General features: G+C 40.4%; 1 protein-coding gene across 3 annotated transcripts in view; it reads right to left on the bottom strand.

Moving 5' to 3' along the window:
- Positions 1-11,171, bottom strand: part of LOC147015835 (C-type lectin lectoxin-Thr1-like) — a 30,886-nt gene extending 19,715 nt beyond the window's left edge. For 2 of the 3 annotated variants that reach the window (XM_085848416.1, XM_085848418.1), the window contains exons 1-4: positions 11,035-11,171; positions 10,076-10,189; positions 9,943-9,981; positions 1,381-1,496 (exon numbers count right to left, since the gene is read on the bottom strand). In XM_085848416.1, coding sequence (XP_085704542.1) covers positions 1,381-1,496; positions 9,943-9,981; positions 10,076-10,189; positions 11,035-11,116 — 351 coding nt within the window. In that variant the 5' untranslated portion in view covers positions 11,117-11,171. The remainder of the gene's footprint in view (positions 1-1,380; positions 1,497-9,942; positions 9,982-10,075; positions 10,190-11,034) is intronic. The other variant, XM_085848417.1, reaches the window with a different exon arrangement.
- Positions 11,172-17,463: the final 6,292 nt, after the last annotated feature.

Genomic DNA, 17,463 nt, shown 5'->3' with positions numbered 1-17,463 from the left:
AAGGGACCTGAATGGTGGTTTGCGAATTTCGTCAACCACAACAATATATATATATATATATATATATATATATATATATATATATATATATATATATATATATATATATACATATACATATACAGATATATAAATACATATACATGTATATACATATACATATGTAAAAACATATACATAGATAAATATTAAATACATATACATGTATATACATATACATATGTAAATACATATATATATATATATATATATATATATATATATATATATAATATATATATATATATATATATATATATATACATATATACATACACATATACATATATAAATACATATACATATATATATATATATATATACATATACATTTACATATATAAATACATATACATATACATATATGCTGCACAGTGCACACCCACTCAGATGCTGGACCGGTTTCATTGCTTGTTGGTGTATAATCAGCACCAGTGCAGCCAAAAATGCACCACTGAGGCTCTCGAGAATGTACCATGTGTAAATGTCAAAAGCAGTCAATGTATTAATAAAAAACAAAGACCCACTCACATCTCATCTGTGAATGGAGGGAATAACAAATTCGCTATCACCTAAGTAATTAAACCCAGATGGCTAGGATTATATGAATAAATCGACTCCTCCCATGATCTTACACAGAAGAAAGCTGCATAAAGCAACCAGGAAAGGCTACCCAAGGTAAAGTCTTCACAGCTGTGGAGGAACTCTGGGAAGGGTTTGAAATAGCAAAGGGCTTACCTTGTGTAGCCTATGTGAATGTGACATGTGACATAATACAGTGACATCATAACTACATGACATAATCGGGTGCATGGATGATACGGGTATATGGGCCATTATAGCAGTGAGCCATAATAGTGGCGTGTTCAGTTAATGATGGTATTTTTGGTCAGATTGAACCAGGCGAGACAATGACATTTTTGTTCAGGCGAGACGATGCACTATGAGTGCCGTTCTAGTTTTGTAATGAAACAATACCTCATTCACATCCTAAATCACTGCTGATCGAATATAAGTGTTCTTGTTCCATCACTCCACACAAAAACTTGTAACCTCACTAGATTCCTTTAAACTTTTGCACAAGTTTGTTTTTTCAAAAGTTGTCACGTTTTGACACCTTTCAATCATGCTGCAACAAAACTATCAATTCACTTGGTTTTTCTTGTTTTAGATTTTTACATCTCTTTGTCACTTATTCTTTAATTATCCATTTATATTTTAATGCATGTCCTCCTTATGATGTGTTCAAGCTGAAGTGTTATGAATAATTTTGTGTCTTTTTGTTTGTTATGTTACAACCTAAACATTTTACCCTTGATGTGATCCAGTTGTGCTCATTACCTCTGCATCGTACCAAGTCCGTTTTTGATTTGGGAAGATTTTGTAGCAAGATCCTTCGTAGAGGGTCCACCCACTTTGGCAGGGCTTTTGCTCCCCCAGTGTGCAATTTTCCTGCCCTTCAAGAAAAAGAAAAATAAAAGGAGAGAGTGAGGTTCCAATTTCGTTTTATATTATCACAACTGTTTATATTATTGGAGGTACATTGTAATGTAAAAGGCATAATCAATCCGGAAATTGTCAAGCAAAAACAGTCAGTAAATTTCTGGTATTGAACATGAACTGTGCCAAAATTTCTGCTGCTCGGTGTGCAACTGATGGAAAAAGTGTGTTAGAATGTGTAACAGCCATTGGAAAAAGTGTGCAACAGATGGAGGAAAAGTGTGCAACCTGAACTCCTATCCACCTACAATGCCTTCATCCTCAGTTTGATGGAGTGCTGCTCTCCCTTCTGGGCTGGCTCCTCTGCCTCACATCTTGCTGAGCTTGATGCCGTGGATACCAAGGCATTGAGGATTATTGAAATCTCCCACGATGAAGCTGCCGCGATGAGTCTATGGGTCAATCACTTTGCCATCGCAGACAGGTTGGTGGGCTCTCTGCCTTCTACCACCTCCTTTCTGGTCTTGCATTCTCTGCTCTTTCCGTGCTTTGCGTCTACAAGAGCTTTGTGTTACAGTTATTGTTACTGTTGTTGTGGTGGTTCTTGGGGGTGGATTTTTGAAATGTGCACCAATTGGTCAGCTAGCTGCCAGACCACACCCACATCTGTCGCTTGGCTCCACCCACCTGGCACCCAGACAAAATGACATGGCTGCCATCTTGATTTTCTGCTTTGCTTAACACATTAGGCCTGTAGGCCTTTGCTGATTATACACTGTCTGGCTTTGTTGTGTCAGATTTCCATTGGCTTTGTTTGGGTCGAGTGTTTGTCATGATGAGGGACTCTGTACTGAGGTTAAATGATCCATGACCGTGGGACGAATCAGCTCGGTCTAATATAACCATTATCAATTCTATTAAGAATGCTTTTAATGTGTTTCCCAATCGTTCCGTTCACGGATTTTTAAAGCCAATTCACTCACTTAATGGCGAAAACCTTTATCTTGAATTACCACGTAAAGGTTTTTATGAACAACGTTTATTATCACAGAGAGAGTGAGAGGGCAGTAGAGAAGGAGAGGGAGAACGCACACACGCATGCACGCACGCACATGCTTGCACACACATACCGAAATGAGGTAACCAACAGGAAATAAATCCCTTGTTCAGAATCACGATTAATGTTATCTCTATCTTATCTTATTCATTCAAATGGGAAGACAGGACAGACACGTCACAAGGTTAATGAGACAGATTTGAGAATGTAAAGGCCCCGTCACACATTGACGTTTTAGCCAGCGTATGCCGACGTATGAAAAATTTGGCGAATACGCTGGCACACGTCGAATGCGTTATGGGTAAGTTTTGTACACGTGAAGAGCACGCTGAAGCATGCTGAAGCACACTGGCATACGTCGTAGTACGCCGAGCTCGTCGACAAATTTTAAGCATGCTCAAAATTTTTTGATGTATGCCAGCATATGACTCACACATTCCGCATACGCTGGCCATAAGTTGTAGGCACGTTATGCGACCGTTGACACACGTTACTTGTAAGTTACTCATAAGTCGAAACACGTCGAGGTAATGTTTAGCGTACCCAAAACTTATTTCTAACCTATGAGTAACGTGCTTTGCACCTATGTGTAACGTATCTCCAACGCATATTGACATATGTAGACATATTTGACGTCTTCCGGACGACCACAGAACTTACTGAACGTGTTTCTAACTTACAGCTACTGTACAATGGCGTATTGGTAGCGTTTAGGAGAATTGGTATATATAAATGGGCTTCACAGGAGGAACCCGTCAGTGTTCCAGACTCCATGTTTTTTTTGTTTTTTTGTCTTCGGCATGACGGTGATGTTGACACTTCGATTTCTAGTGCGGTTATGATTTAAATCATTGAGCGGCAGCCTATTAATAGGCTACGCCACATGATCGTCAGCGATACGCTGCCATGCGCTATGCATAAGTTTGACTATCGTTGGGCATAGGTTGTGAACGCCGACAACACGCTAAGCATTCGTTGGTATAAGTAATCTATAAGTTATCGAAACATTCTGTGTACGTTACTAATACATTATGCATATGTCCAACTTGTTATGAATATGCCCAAAACTGAAAAAAACATCAATAGTTCAGCGTACACCAGCGTTTTACATACATTTTGATACGTTGCCATACGCTGGCTAAAACGTCAAGGTGTGACAGGGCCCTAACATGGGCAATGGGTCATGATTTTTTATTTCTCAGATCCAGCTTTCACCATATAGATATGTGGGACATGAGCAAGGATGAGGGAGTTGAGTTCACAGAGGAGGTGAAAATATATATTCTTTTTGTGTTGCAGGTTGTGACCAGAGTGTGATCATTCTTGTGAGATGAAGTGACTCAGCAATGATAAGGTGAAGGCAAGATCATACAGCGGAGCAGAACTCAGCCCAAATTATCTTCTGGTCATATGTGAATTCAAAATTAAATTTTGTCATCTCAAAAATGATACCAGCCATCTTGTTATGGAAATGGCTCCTCGGGGTATAAAATAGAGCAGATATTTCCTTAAAGTGAATGTCTAGTACAAGCATGAAGTAATTGATTGTGATATTGGAGATACGCCCTGATGTGTCTAGTGCTCTAGTTAGATGACGTCTACCCATCCCTATGTCTGCTACTAAAATGAGGAATTCATTTTACCCCATTTTTACCATTCAACCCTTTTGAAGCGAGTCTTTTATGTCTTCTTGTAGCATTCGTTTGGCCTTGTGGCGCTATTCTAGGTGGCAGGCATTGTAACTGGGCAGTGCCACAACAGGAGCTGCAGGTTGCAGCTCATTGGAAGGGGGGAGGGTCTCTCCACTCACCAGACAGGTGGTACGTGAGCGGAAATGGGCGTGGCACATAATGCATGGACCTGAGGGTATAAGGATGGGGGAAACGGCAGGAAGGAGGAGAAGTCCAGAGAGCCCAATGACCAAGACTGCTCCGCTAGGCTGTTCGCATTCTGCTGAAGCCACGCCTCTACTCAACCAGCCATGTCTCTTCTCCTCCTCCCAGGCATCATGATGCATGGGACCAGTGAGCCAATCTGCCAGCTATGAATGGGTCCAATTCTGGAACATGGCTTAATCCTTCTCCACTAGCCCTGCCAGTTTGCCAAATATCTCTCTTGTCTTGTCATTACCTGCTTTGTCTATCATGGTGTTTCTGAGGGCCCGTTAAGGCATATTTATTCAAATATCTCCTGTTTCATCATTGGTTTTGTGGGCGCTACCATATAGCGGTAGTGGGTTAAGGGGTTTGTGATTTACCAGTACAGTAGTTGTGATTGCTTCCTTTTGTTTCCCTCCCCTGCCATTCTCTCATTAGAACTGTCTTGGTCTTCGGTGAATTCTGATCATAGTGGTCCTCTTTGGTGATTAATGCAAAGCTCTTTGAGGGATAATTGGCCACAGTTTGTCCAACCACACACCCCATGGCACGTCAATCTCGCTGGGCCTCATTTGCATATGGTGTCGGTCGCCTCATTGTCATAACGCTGGGTCAATTTGTACTTCCAATCTGTACGGTATTGTGGCTTTTAGACACGTGATTCGATGAGGAAGATCTGAAGCCAGATCTAACATCTTCTGTTACAGTCATATTAAGATTCACCAGATTTGAACTGGGAAACTGGGCAGACCAAAAGACCACAACATTGGTCAGGTGAGTGGGATTCAGATCTGGGGTGCGAGAAATCGCACCTTAAAGCAAAATTGAAGGGAGTGCCATTGACGCTAAAAATTAAATCATCATGAGTGACCAAAGCAGCCAGAACCAGGCAGGGAAACAATGGTTGGCTACCACCATAGCCCGAAGGACATAGAGGGGGAAGGAGCTCCCTCACTACATGATAGCCCGACAAGCTCCACAGCAATTAGCTCTATGCTACCCAATGAACAGGCAATAGGGAGCAGCAGACCGGCTTCACCTCAGCAGCTTGGAGATAGGCCGGACATGAGCCAGCAATTTCCAGATATGATGGCCATGTTTGAGAGGATGGGGCTGACATGAGGGCTGGCTAGGCTTAGGCGAAGGCTGACCTTGACAAGCTGGGTGGGAAAATTGATGCAGGCCAGGATGGGCTCCAAGCAAAAATGGAGACCCTGAGGGTGTTACAGGTCTCCAAAAATGGAGACATGTAACATGAGATGGCAGTAGACCAAGCCAGAACGGTAGAAGGAATTAGGGCCACATGTGGGCTAGCCAGGGGATTAGCGAAAGAGGAGGCAATTAGAATAGTATGGCAAAAATGCACCAATCTTCTCTTCTTCTTCTTTCGGCTGTTCCCGTTAGGGGTCGCCACAGCGGATCATCCGTATGATCCGCATAGTGATTTGGCACATGTTTTACGCCGGATGCCCTTCCTGACGCAACCCTGGTCGCCTCTTACAACACAGGGATAAGGTACACCTATTTTAAGCGGGGTATACACCGGCCCAGTATACTGGTTCTCATTTCACCAACCTCGGAAGGATGACAGGCTGAGTCAACCCCCTGGTGTATTAATTCAGTGGCCCAACGGGGCTTGAACTCAGGACCTCTTGGATCCCAAGCCGCTGCCCTAACCACTGCGCCAACACCAGGCTGCGGCAAAAATTAGAACAAAATTTTTAATGCAAAAATGCACCAATATGGGTAATTAATAAAAATTACCAGCGGGAGGCAGAAATAGAGAAGAGAATTGAAATAGCACCAGAATGGGAGACAGGGGGAAATAAAATAAATAAGACAGGGGGAATGCTGTAGTATAGGACTTATTAGACAGGCCCAGGAGATGAAGGGGAGAGTTCGAGCTGGTCCTGGCTGAGGAAGTTAAAGGACATGCTAAGATAGAGACGTGTGAGGCATGCGTGCCCCGACAGGTGGTGTGAGAATCTGCGTTGGAATAGCCGGTGGAGAAACATGATTGTGAGGTGGAGCTGGCCATTGAGGTTTCCCTCCCCATACCATTCTCTCAAACTGACTTTGTCTCGGGTGAATTTTGATCATGGTGGTCCTCCTTGGTGATTAAAGTAAAGGACATTGAGGGATAATCGGCCAGGGTTTGTCACACCACACACCTGGATTGCATTGCACATCAGCCTCACTTAGCTTAATTTGCTGTGGGACACCTTATCGGTGTAACGCTTGGTCGATTCGGACTTCCAATCCTTACATTATCATGGCTTTTAAACACGTGATCTGGCAGGGAAGAACCCACAGCAAATGACATCAACAGTATTTTTGCATTTGATCGACTGAAAAAATAAACATGTCAAAAGTTCAATCATAATGTGAAACCCCAACTTAAATTTCCTCACTATGAGACCGGAACAGAGTTTGACCTCAAAGATCATGCCTTCATTGAGGGATCATGGGAATATCTAGGAGATCGGAAATATTCTTACATTTCCTGGGTCTTAACAGAAATGGGAGAAAAGACAACTCAGCAGAAATGTGATGACAGCACAGTAAACAAAAATAGGGGCAACACCCCTGGGCACTCACCGAGTAGAATAATCACACTGAGGAGGAAGTCAACGTGGGACAGAATCAGCAAAATGAACCAATGTTACAGCAAATACTTATTTTGGGAGGGGGGAGGCACCTCCCCCCCATAAAACCCCTTAGACCCCAATATTTTTGAATGTCATGAACAAGCTTTGGTCCATCACTGAAGGTTGTGGTAAAGTTTCATCAGAATTGAAAGTGTGCTTTCTGAGAAGAAAGCAAATGCATATTTTGGGGGGCAACTCCCATAGACCCCCTTAGGGCCTGCTTTTTTCATGCCATGAACAAACTTTGGTACATACACGGTGATGAAGGTTGGGGTAAAGTTTCATCAAAATCATATGTGTAGTTTCAGAGAAAAAGTTGCAAGTTTTTGTGGATGGACTGATGGACGGACGGACAGACTGATGACGCACCATCCCATAAGCTCCTTGGAACGATGTTCCAAGTGAACTAAAAATGAGGTACGAAGCAGAGATTAATGTCACATGACAAGGTTCATGAAAAGAGTTAAAAATAGAAAGGAAGGAGTTGAAAAAGTGTTTGAGAGAGAATAGAGAATAATTTTCATCAATATGGCAGCTATCATTTTGTTAGGGCACAACTCTGCCACTGGTGCTGTGCCGCAATACCAATTCACTGGAACTTGGAAGGATGACACCAACCTTGGAAAGTTCACAGGCTGAATCAACCTGGCCTGGTGTTAATTCAGCAACCATTAGGGCTCAAACTTAGGACCCTAAGAACCCAAGCCAGCTGACCTTACCACTAAGCCAACACCAGGCTTATTCAAATAAGTTAACTTGAGAAAAGATAAGTTATCAATGGGCTGAGACAGACAACTGTTTCAACAGACATGCTTGGCAGACTGTGCAGACTGCGTACAAGTTGTGGGAGCTGTCTCACCAATATGAGAACTTAGGAGGCTACACCGGCATGTGGGAACATGGAGTAATTGCTCTGAAATTCTGAACACAAATCAATGGGGTCAATCAATATTTTGAGTCTCTCATTCCATGAACATGTTGAACACCACACTTACCTGATAACCCCTTGTATTGCTCACTGATAAATTATTATAATTATTTTGTATGCAGCCATATGGCTGGTGGTTTGGTCATTGGTGGGAGATTGGTGGGAGCACAAATGCACTGCTAATGCAGTGCCCCTTGTTTCCAGTAAGCTGGTACTCATTTTGCCAACCTCAGAAGTATGACAGGCTGAGCAGGATCGAACTCAAGACCCTAAGATTTTAAGGCAGCCACTTTTAGGCCATGAGCCAGACCCAGTAATTTTTGGCCACCGGTACCATCCGAGGGGAATAATGCTCATCATAATTTTTGGCAGGGTATATATCTCCACAGTCAGGAACTATGTGATAGCATTGCATTGGTGGTAATCTTTTGTGTGTTATTCGCCGTTTCGTAACCCCATCCCAAAATAAACTTTTCTGAAACCGGCATAAAACAGAAGAAGACATTCTATTTAAAACTAATGGTTCTCTCTCATTATAGGCTATATCTTCTTGAAAATTGTTGGGCACATAGCTCATGATATTTGCCTGCAATTGTAAAACGAAGTGTTCACTTCCAAAATGTGTGTGTTTGTCAAACGGACTGAAATGCACTGATATGTGCAGACTGCCAGATTGTGAGAACTAGGCATCCATCTTTGAGTCAGACGATGGGGAAAGTTTAGATGAGGATATTGAAGAACTGGATAATGATTATGATTTTTAAGTTCATCTTGAACATTTTGTATCACTTACAATCATTGCATATGATCAGAGACGTCTTAGAAACTATAAAGGACCAGTCTTTGGTTCATAAGACAATATGTTTATTATCAACACATTGGGCCTTGGTAATGGCCTTGTTCGTGTGGAACAGCACATTTGTGTTTCTATTCTGTAATTTTATGTCCAACAACAGAAGATTGTGTTTCATTTTAACCTTTGACTCATTCATCAGATTGCATATGATTAACCATCTTGCTACTGTCTTATTGATGTATATTGTGTAATACGAGTGTTTGATACCTTCATGTGTGCATTAATGAGTATCTAAATCCCTGAAATTCTGTATTTTTTGAGAAATTACAGGGAAAAAACCATTGATCTTGTTTATGAACATGCTATCATTTGCCTTTGTTTGATTCTTGGAAAGTATCTTTCAATAAGAACAGGGAAATATCATGATATTGACCAAACTACATAAATCTGTCCAAATTAGGTATTTTTTCATTTGGTGGGTGGGGTAACATTGTCTGCTATACTTATCTTAATATACAACGTACAAAAAATAAATTTAGATTTTTGGATTTCTTAATAAATTTGCTAAATACCCATGTAATTATATTGTTCCAGAACTTTTATTTACTTTGCACAGTAAATGATAGACCAATACTTTTTTAAAGGCGGAATGATTTATCATACAGGAAATAGACACCGATATACAAGTGTCACCAATGACATACCTTTCAACCTAGGCATATTTAGCACTTTTTGTTGAGAAGCAAATGATCCTAGCAAAAGGTGAGGCAAATTTCAATGTTAATGTTTGACTGATAAAAAAAAATGTTGTTAAGTTGAAGTAGGCCATTTTGGTCCTCCTTGGTGATGAGAAAGTTGAAGTAGGCCATTTTGTTTTTTCCTTGGCCATTTTGCACAAAAGCTTATTTAAGGGTAGGCATGTAAACAGGGTGATAACACACAAAAAGCTACCACCTATGCAATGCTATCACATATTTCCTAACTCTCAGGTTATATATCTTGCCAAAAATCACTATGAGAATTATTCTACCCAGATAGTACCAACCAACCCGACTGGCTCATTGACTATTTAACCGTTAAGACAACACTAGGTTTACTGATGTATGAAAAGATGACTGTTATTGTTTAATCCTTTTGCCATTTTGAAACAAAGTCACCTTGTTGCTGAAATTCTTCTGAGTCTGGAAGCAACAAACCTGAAAGAAAAAGGAAAGTGAAAGTCATAAAACCATAAAGTGCTAAACTGTTGACGCTAAAACATCAAACATTTAAAGTTATTCCCAAACTCACATCGACTCAGCAAGGTGATTGAAAGAATTGCAAGTAAAGTAAGAAAGAGCAGAATAATGTATTGATTGTACTTCAGCTTCTTTACATCTTTCATGGAGTTTGATTGTGGCATGTCTGTAAAGAAAAAATAGGATTTATTTTATCACTGAACACGAATAAAAGTAAATTTTAATACAAACCAGCAATGCTTATGAAACTAGAATGGTACTCGGTAGAGCGAGTACATCCACCAGGTTGTGCAGTTTATGTTTTGTATCCCACTGATTGGCCGGATCTGGATTCAGACCTGAATCAAAATCGAATCAGCTTGTTCTTGTCACCTTTCCAACTCATCCACAAAGTTTTGTCATAATCTGTCAATAACGTTTTGAAATATCGCGCTATATATCGTTTTTAGCCCCATCTCTTAAGAGTGAAGAATCACTTTAAAAAAATTTAAATTCTTATATCCGGATCCGGATCTTCACCAAAATCGAATCGATTCGTCCTTGATTCGTGCTGTATACCAAGTTTCGTCCGAATGCAGCCATATAACTTTTTGAGATATCCTGCTCACAGACCAACAGACAGACATACAAGTCATCATCAGGCCTGACAGGTATGACGAAAATCATGCAAATGACGTCGCTGTCACCTTGACATTTGACATACATAGTCAAAAAATATTGACAGCCTAACTTTTGTCCTTTGGAATCCTCTGGAAAAGTTTGACGAAGAGAGCTGAAAGGGTTTACGAGTAATTGCAGACAGTAAATACCAAGCCGAGCCGAGCTGTGCCAAGCAGTACCGAGCAGTGCCGAGCCGAGCTGTGCTGAGCCAAGACGAGCCGAGCCATGCCGAACTGAGCCGAGCCGAAACGAGCGAGACAGACTGATACATAACGAAAATTTTCATATTTCGTAATAACAAGCAAACGTGAAAACATAACCCTGTCGACCTTCGGTGGCATAGGTAATTACCGATTTGAGTAAATTGTTCCAAACTCTCGTCTCTCTTCGATATCTGTTCAACATTGTCGTAGTCATTTTCAACCAAAGACATTTTAAAAGGTTAGAAACGGCTTTGAAATGTGAAATATGAGCAAACAGCAGTTACTTATAGTCGCTGTTTTAAAAGGGAAGTGTGAAGTTTGACTTTATGTCCGCAATCACCAAATGGAAAATGTTTTTTTTGGAACAATGTTGCCCAGTTGTGAAAAGAGATAAATTTATTTATGTACAGTGAAAGGAGTATGATTTTTGGATACAAAATCTAGGCTGTGGGAAGTGAGAGAGGAGATGGGGTGGAAAATGCCAATGTAATGATAGTGGGGGGATGGGGCATCAGCTGGATGAAATAAGCAAAGGAATGAACAACAATAAAAGAGGAAATCTAAAAGTAAGAGTTGTTAGGAACATACGAGTGGAAGAACATTATAAGAGTGGAACATCGGTGGAAAACCTGAATTTTGGAAGTTTAATCTGGTTTTCTTTTTGGAGAATCATCCTTCAAAGGGCTGAAAAAGAAGAGGGAGCAAGACCAGGTGAGTGGTGTGAAAAACAAGAGGCTACACGCCTGTTTTTCATGTGAGATCAACAGTATTTATGCTTCTCCCTCCTGCCATTGAGACAAATAATATGCCAATTATTATAAGAAAATGATTAAAATTATAACAAGAAAAAGAGAAACCAGAGATCTAGATATGCAATTATGACATCATAACGAGGGCACCTATGATGTCATAAAAATCAAACACATTCCCCATGAGGAGTACTTGCTATGTGCCAAGTTTCCATTATTTCCTTCGTGCAGTTCCAGAGATACAGAGGTCCAAAGTTTTTCCATTTTTCCAATGTGACTGTCATACCACGTGATGTATGATGTCATAATTATCATGAAAACTTTCTACACGAGTTGTCACACCAATTGTGAAAATTTTGTCTCGATCCGACAAGCAGTTGCGCAGAAAAACACGAACGTTCTGTGTGGACAAACAGACAGACAGACAGACAAACAATTAGACAAATGAAAAATCACTCATGCAGTGACAACTTGACAAAAGAGCACAAAGTAGAATGGCACTCGGTAAAGCGCATTCCTCTGCCAGGTGGAACAGTTTACGTTTTGTATCGCACTGATGGGCTGTATCCGAACCTAAATCCAATCCGCTTGTTCTTGACACCTATTCAACTCATCCACCATGTTTTGTCATAACTCGTCTGCAACTTTTTGAGATATAGTGATGTATTTAGATTTTGGTCCTCTCTATCAATTTTAGAGCCTGTGTTGACCTTTTGACCTTAAAAACAATGGGTAGTTGAATTCAGCAACCTGAAATGAAAATGCTTTTCAAATTTCAAGTCAATCGGATGAAAATTGAGGATTTAGAAAATTTGACCCAAATTGGCTTTTGGCCTATTTTGACCTTTTGGCCTATATCTATCTATAATTTCAGCAGTGTGTGTGTGTGTGTGTGTGTGTGTGTGTGTGTGTGTGTGTGTGTGTGTGTGTGTGTGTGTGTGTGTGTGTGTGTGTGTGTGTGTGTGTGTGTGTGTGTGTGTGTGTGTGTGTGTCTGTTTGTCTGCGACCGCCGTTTCTCGACGACCGCCAGTCCGATCTGATTGAAACTTGCCAGGAATATTTCCGGGGCCCCACGGATGTGCCTTTTCGAGGTTTGATGTCAATCGGACGAGAGGTTCCCAAGTTACGGCCATTTATCTGTCGACCAATGACAAGACACGGTGATATGACGTCACGAATGAAGTCACAATTAATGTTTATTTATTTATTTTATTTCATTTGCACGATTGACAGTTCAATCTGATTGAAACTTGCCAGGAATATTGCTGGGGACCCACGGATGTGCCTTTTCGAGGTTTGATATTAATCGGACGAGTGGTTCCCAAGTTACGGCCATTTATCTGCCGACCAATGACAAGACACGGTGCTATGACGTCACGACAGACGCACAATTAATGGTTATTTATTTAATTATTATTTTTTTTTTTTTTGCACGATTGACGGTCTGATCTGATTGAAACTTGCCAGGAATATTGCTGGGGACCTGCGGATGTGCCTTTTCAAGGTTTGATATTAATCAGACAAGTGGTTTCCAAGTTACGGCCATTTATCTGTCGACCAATATCTGCGAGAGAGGGAGGGGAGAGAGGGGGGATGAGACTGGGGGTGAGAGAGAGGGGCAAGAGAGGAGGGGGGACAGACGAGGAGGAAAGAGGGGGGCAAGAGAGGGGGCAAGAGAGGGGGACAAGAGAGGGGAGTGGGAGAGGGGGAAGAGAGGGGGAGAGAGGGGGAGAGAGGGGGTGAGAGAGAGGGGGCATCACAATTCAAGAGAGGGGAGAGAGAGGAGGGGGCGAGAGAGGGGGTGAGAGAGTGGGGGTGAGAGAGAGGGGCGAGAGAGGGGGCGAGAGAGGGGGTGAGAGAGGGGGTGAGAGAGAGGGGGCGAGAGAGGGGGAGAGAGAGAGGTGGCGAGAGAGGGCTGCACATACTGGCACTCACCTACGGGCACGCACCTATGGGCCCGTACTAGTTTACCTTAAAATTAATAGGTGGTTGAATTCAATGACCTGATATGCAAATGCTCTTCAAATTTCAAATAATTGGATTAAAATTGAGGAATTTAGAAATTTGGCCTATGTTGACCTTTTGGTCTATGTTGATCTTTTTCCTATGGTAACCACAAAAATAATCGATGGTTGAATTCAGTGACCTGATTTGTAAATCTTTTTCAAATTTCAACTCAATTGGATGAAAATTGAGGAGTTAGAAAATTTTGCCCAACTTGGCCTTTTGGCCTATTTCGACCTTTTGGCCTATATTTACCTCAAAAATAATAGGTGTTCGAGTTCAACAACCTCATATACAAATAGCCTTCAAATTTCAAGCCAATTGGATGACAATTGAGGATTTTATAAATTCCAACTTAGTTGTTGACCTTTGGCCTACTTTTACCTTTTGGTCAATGTTGACATTAAAATTAATAGGTGGTTGAGTTCTGCGACCTCATATGCATATGGTATTCAAACTTCAAGTCAATCGGATTAAAGTTGAGGTTTTTAGAAATCTGGCATATGTTAACGTTTTGGTCGATGTTGACCTTTTGGCCCATGTTTACCTCAAAATTAAAAGGTGGTTGAATTCGGTAATCTGATATGCAAATGCTCTTCAAATTTCAAGTCAATTGGATGAAAATTGAGGATTGTAGAAATTTGGCCTTTGTTGACATTTTTGGTCTAAGTTGACCTCAAAATTAAAAATTCGTTGAGTTCAGCGAACTCATATGCAAATAGCCTTCAAATTTCAAGCCAATTGGATGAAAATTGAAGATTTTAGAAAATTTGGCCTGTTGGCCTAAGTTGATCTCAAAATTAATAGGCGGCTAAATTTAGCGTCCTGATATGCAAATGTTCTTCAAATTTCAAGTCAATTAGATTAAAATTGACATTAGAAACAATTTTAAAATGTGGCCTCTTTTGGGTTAACCTTATGGCCTATGTTGACATTTTGACCTATGTTAACCTCAAAAGTAATAGGTTGTTGAATTCACTGTCCTGAGATGCAAACCGTGTTCAAATATTAAGTCAATCAGATGAAATTTGAGGATTTCAGAAAATTTGGCTCAAATTGGCCTATTGACCTATGTGGACCTTTTTGGTCGATCGAATTTTGTGATACTTCAATGCGGGACCATCGCAGGGTCAGTGGCATTAATCTCTGAAAATTTCAGAACAACCAGTTGAGCAGTTTGGGCTGGAGGCAAGCGGACAGAAAGACAAACACACAAATGAAAAACCACTCAGAGTAACAACTTGGCAAAACAGTTGAAAGTAGAACGGTACTCGGGAGAGCACACACTTCTGCCAGGTGGAACAGTTCACGTTTTGTATCCCACTGATGGGCTGGATCCAAACCAAAATCCAATCTGCTTGTTCTTGTGACCTGTCCAACTCATCCACCTTGTTTTGTCAAAACTAGTCCACAACTTTTTGAGATAAAGTGAAATATTTAGTTTTTGGACCTATCTATCAATTTTATAAATGAGGCCTATGTTGACCTTAAAACTTCATTCAGCGTAAAAACTTCATTCAACTTCAAAAACTACCTTAAAACAGGTAGTTGAATTCAGCGATCTGACATGAAAATGCTCTTCAAATTTCAAGTCAATTGGATGAAAATTGAGGATTATAGAAAATTTGGCCTTTGGGCCTATTTTGACCTTTTGGCCTATGTTTACCTCAAAATTAATAGGTGTTTGAATTCAGTGACCTGATATGCAAATGCTCTTTAAATTTCAAGCTAATTGGATTAAGATTGAGGATTTTAGAAATTTGGCCTATCTTGACCTTTTGGTCTATGTTGAACTTTTCACCTCTGGTAACCACAAAAATAATAGATGGTTGAATTCAGTGACCTGATATGTAAATTATTTTCAAATTTCAGATAAATTGGATGAAAATTGAGGATTTAGAAAATTTGGCCCAAATTGGCCTTTTGCCCTATGTCGACCTTTTGGCTTACGTTTACCTCAAAATGAGTAGCTGGTTGAATTCAGTGACCAGATATGCAAATGCACTTCAAATTTCAAGTTAATTGGATTAAAATTAAGGATTTTAGAAATTTGGCCTATTTTGACCTTTTGGTGTATGTTGACGTTTTGGCCTAAGTTTACCTCAAAATAAATAGGTGGTTGAATTTTCTGAGGTTATTTGCAAATGTTCTTCAAATTTGAAGTCAATCGGATGAAAATTGAGGATTTTAGAAATCCGGCGCATCCAAAAAATTAGACACAGAAGCTTCCACAACAATAGAACATAGTACAGCAGCTAACATGTATTTTTCTTTAACTTTGGGGTGCATTTTTTGTTAATAGCAGGCATCCATGCTCGATCAATCAGTCATAGGGTGGAGAAGAAAATGTGAGTGGATGCCACCCTCGATTTTGACCTTAAAGGTCATTTTCAAGGTCAAAAGGTCAAATAAGGTCAAATTTTGTGTTTTTTACATTGTGCATTAATTGACATCAATTTTGTTTGCTCTATCCATATGAACTATTTTTAATATCAAAAACATGTATTTACTGTGTTTAATTAACAAGTGAATTTTATTTTTTACCCATATGTGTATGGTATCGTGAAACACCAAAATGTGGTTTTTCTCAATGTTTATATTCTGCATGTTAAAGTAATTTGCACACCAATTCTTTTGGTTTAAACTATCATACACGTTCAATAAAATACTTTGTCACTGTAAAATGCCAAACAATTATTTTGTTTGCAATGGCCACTTGTTTTATTTGTTCTTAAACACTTTATAGCCCCCTTTTGTGGCAGATTTGTTCAAAGAAATTCCAACATGGTGGTTTGGTGTTGTGACCATGCTTTATCAGGCAGTGTACATAATTGACGCAAACTGCACATCAAAAGTGAGTAACTTTGATAAAAAAAAAATAGACATGTGTTGGTTAGAGAGATATATACAACAATTATCTGGGCCCATTAAGGAAATGGGACCGGGGCATTTACATGTCTTATTTGACGGCTGGTATACACTGTGGACGGGGAGTTTTTATTTGGTCTAAGTTTGAGCCTGGCAATTCAACATTTAGATTTGAGTTAAACCATATTGTTAATCGGTAAACAACTATTCAGAGGACATACTAAAATTGTGTTTGGAATGACGGAATGCCGTAAAACGGACCATCATACCACATTTGGGTCAAATTACACATGTATTGCCCCATACCGTTGATGCAGTACTATGTACAAAGAAACGTTTTTATGGCTGATTGAGGGAACTGTCGGGTTTCATGACACACTCAGGAAGCACCACTCAAAAACCTTCACTGATTTTTACAAGGCAAATGTATCTACTAAACAGGATGTACAGAAAACAATCAAAGCTGACAGAAAGCTACTGCAGCGATTGCTCAATGCTGTCACCACCAGGCGACCACTGGAAATGGCGACCATTCTCAAGCATGTACTCTCTCCAATCCCACTGTCTCTGGCCAAGGTTGGAGGGAAGATGAACTCTGTTTCAAAGTCGGAGCTGATCAACATATTGATGGCAGGATGACAAGTACCTCCTGAAGTTCCAGAAGCTGACAAGAAGACATGTGTGATTATAGATGGTCATGCCCTCATCCAAGCTCTAGGAAAGCCTGTTGGGTGTCAAACATTTGGTGAATATGCTGATGTGTTTGTAAAAACTGTAACACGTCACTTTGGACAGCACACAACAAGAGTTGATGTAGTATCTGATCGCTACATCGGGGAAAGCTCCATCAAGGCAGTGACTCGCTCAAAGCGACTGGCAAAAAGATACCAATCCGCAAGCTCATCGATGGGCCCAATGTCACACTCCCACAGGTTTGGGTCCAGTTCATTGCCTTG

Source organism: Eptatretus burgeri, chromosome 12, assembly GCF_056783735.1.
Source record: "Eptatretus burgeri isolate ZD-2024b chromosome 12, Ebu_testis_v1, whole genome shotgun sequence".
In the NCBI taxonomy this organism is placed as follows: Eukaryota; Metazoa; Chordata; class Myxini; order Myxiniformes; family Myxinidae; genus Eptatretus; species Eptatretus burgeri.
Note: the sequence above shows the minus strand (reverse complement) of the source record. Positions and strands in the feature narration are given on the sequence as shown.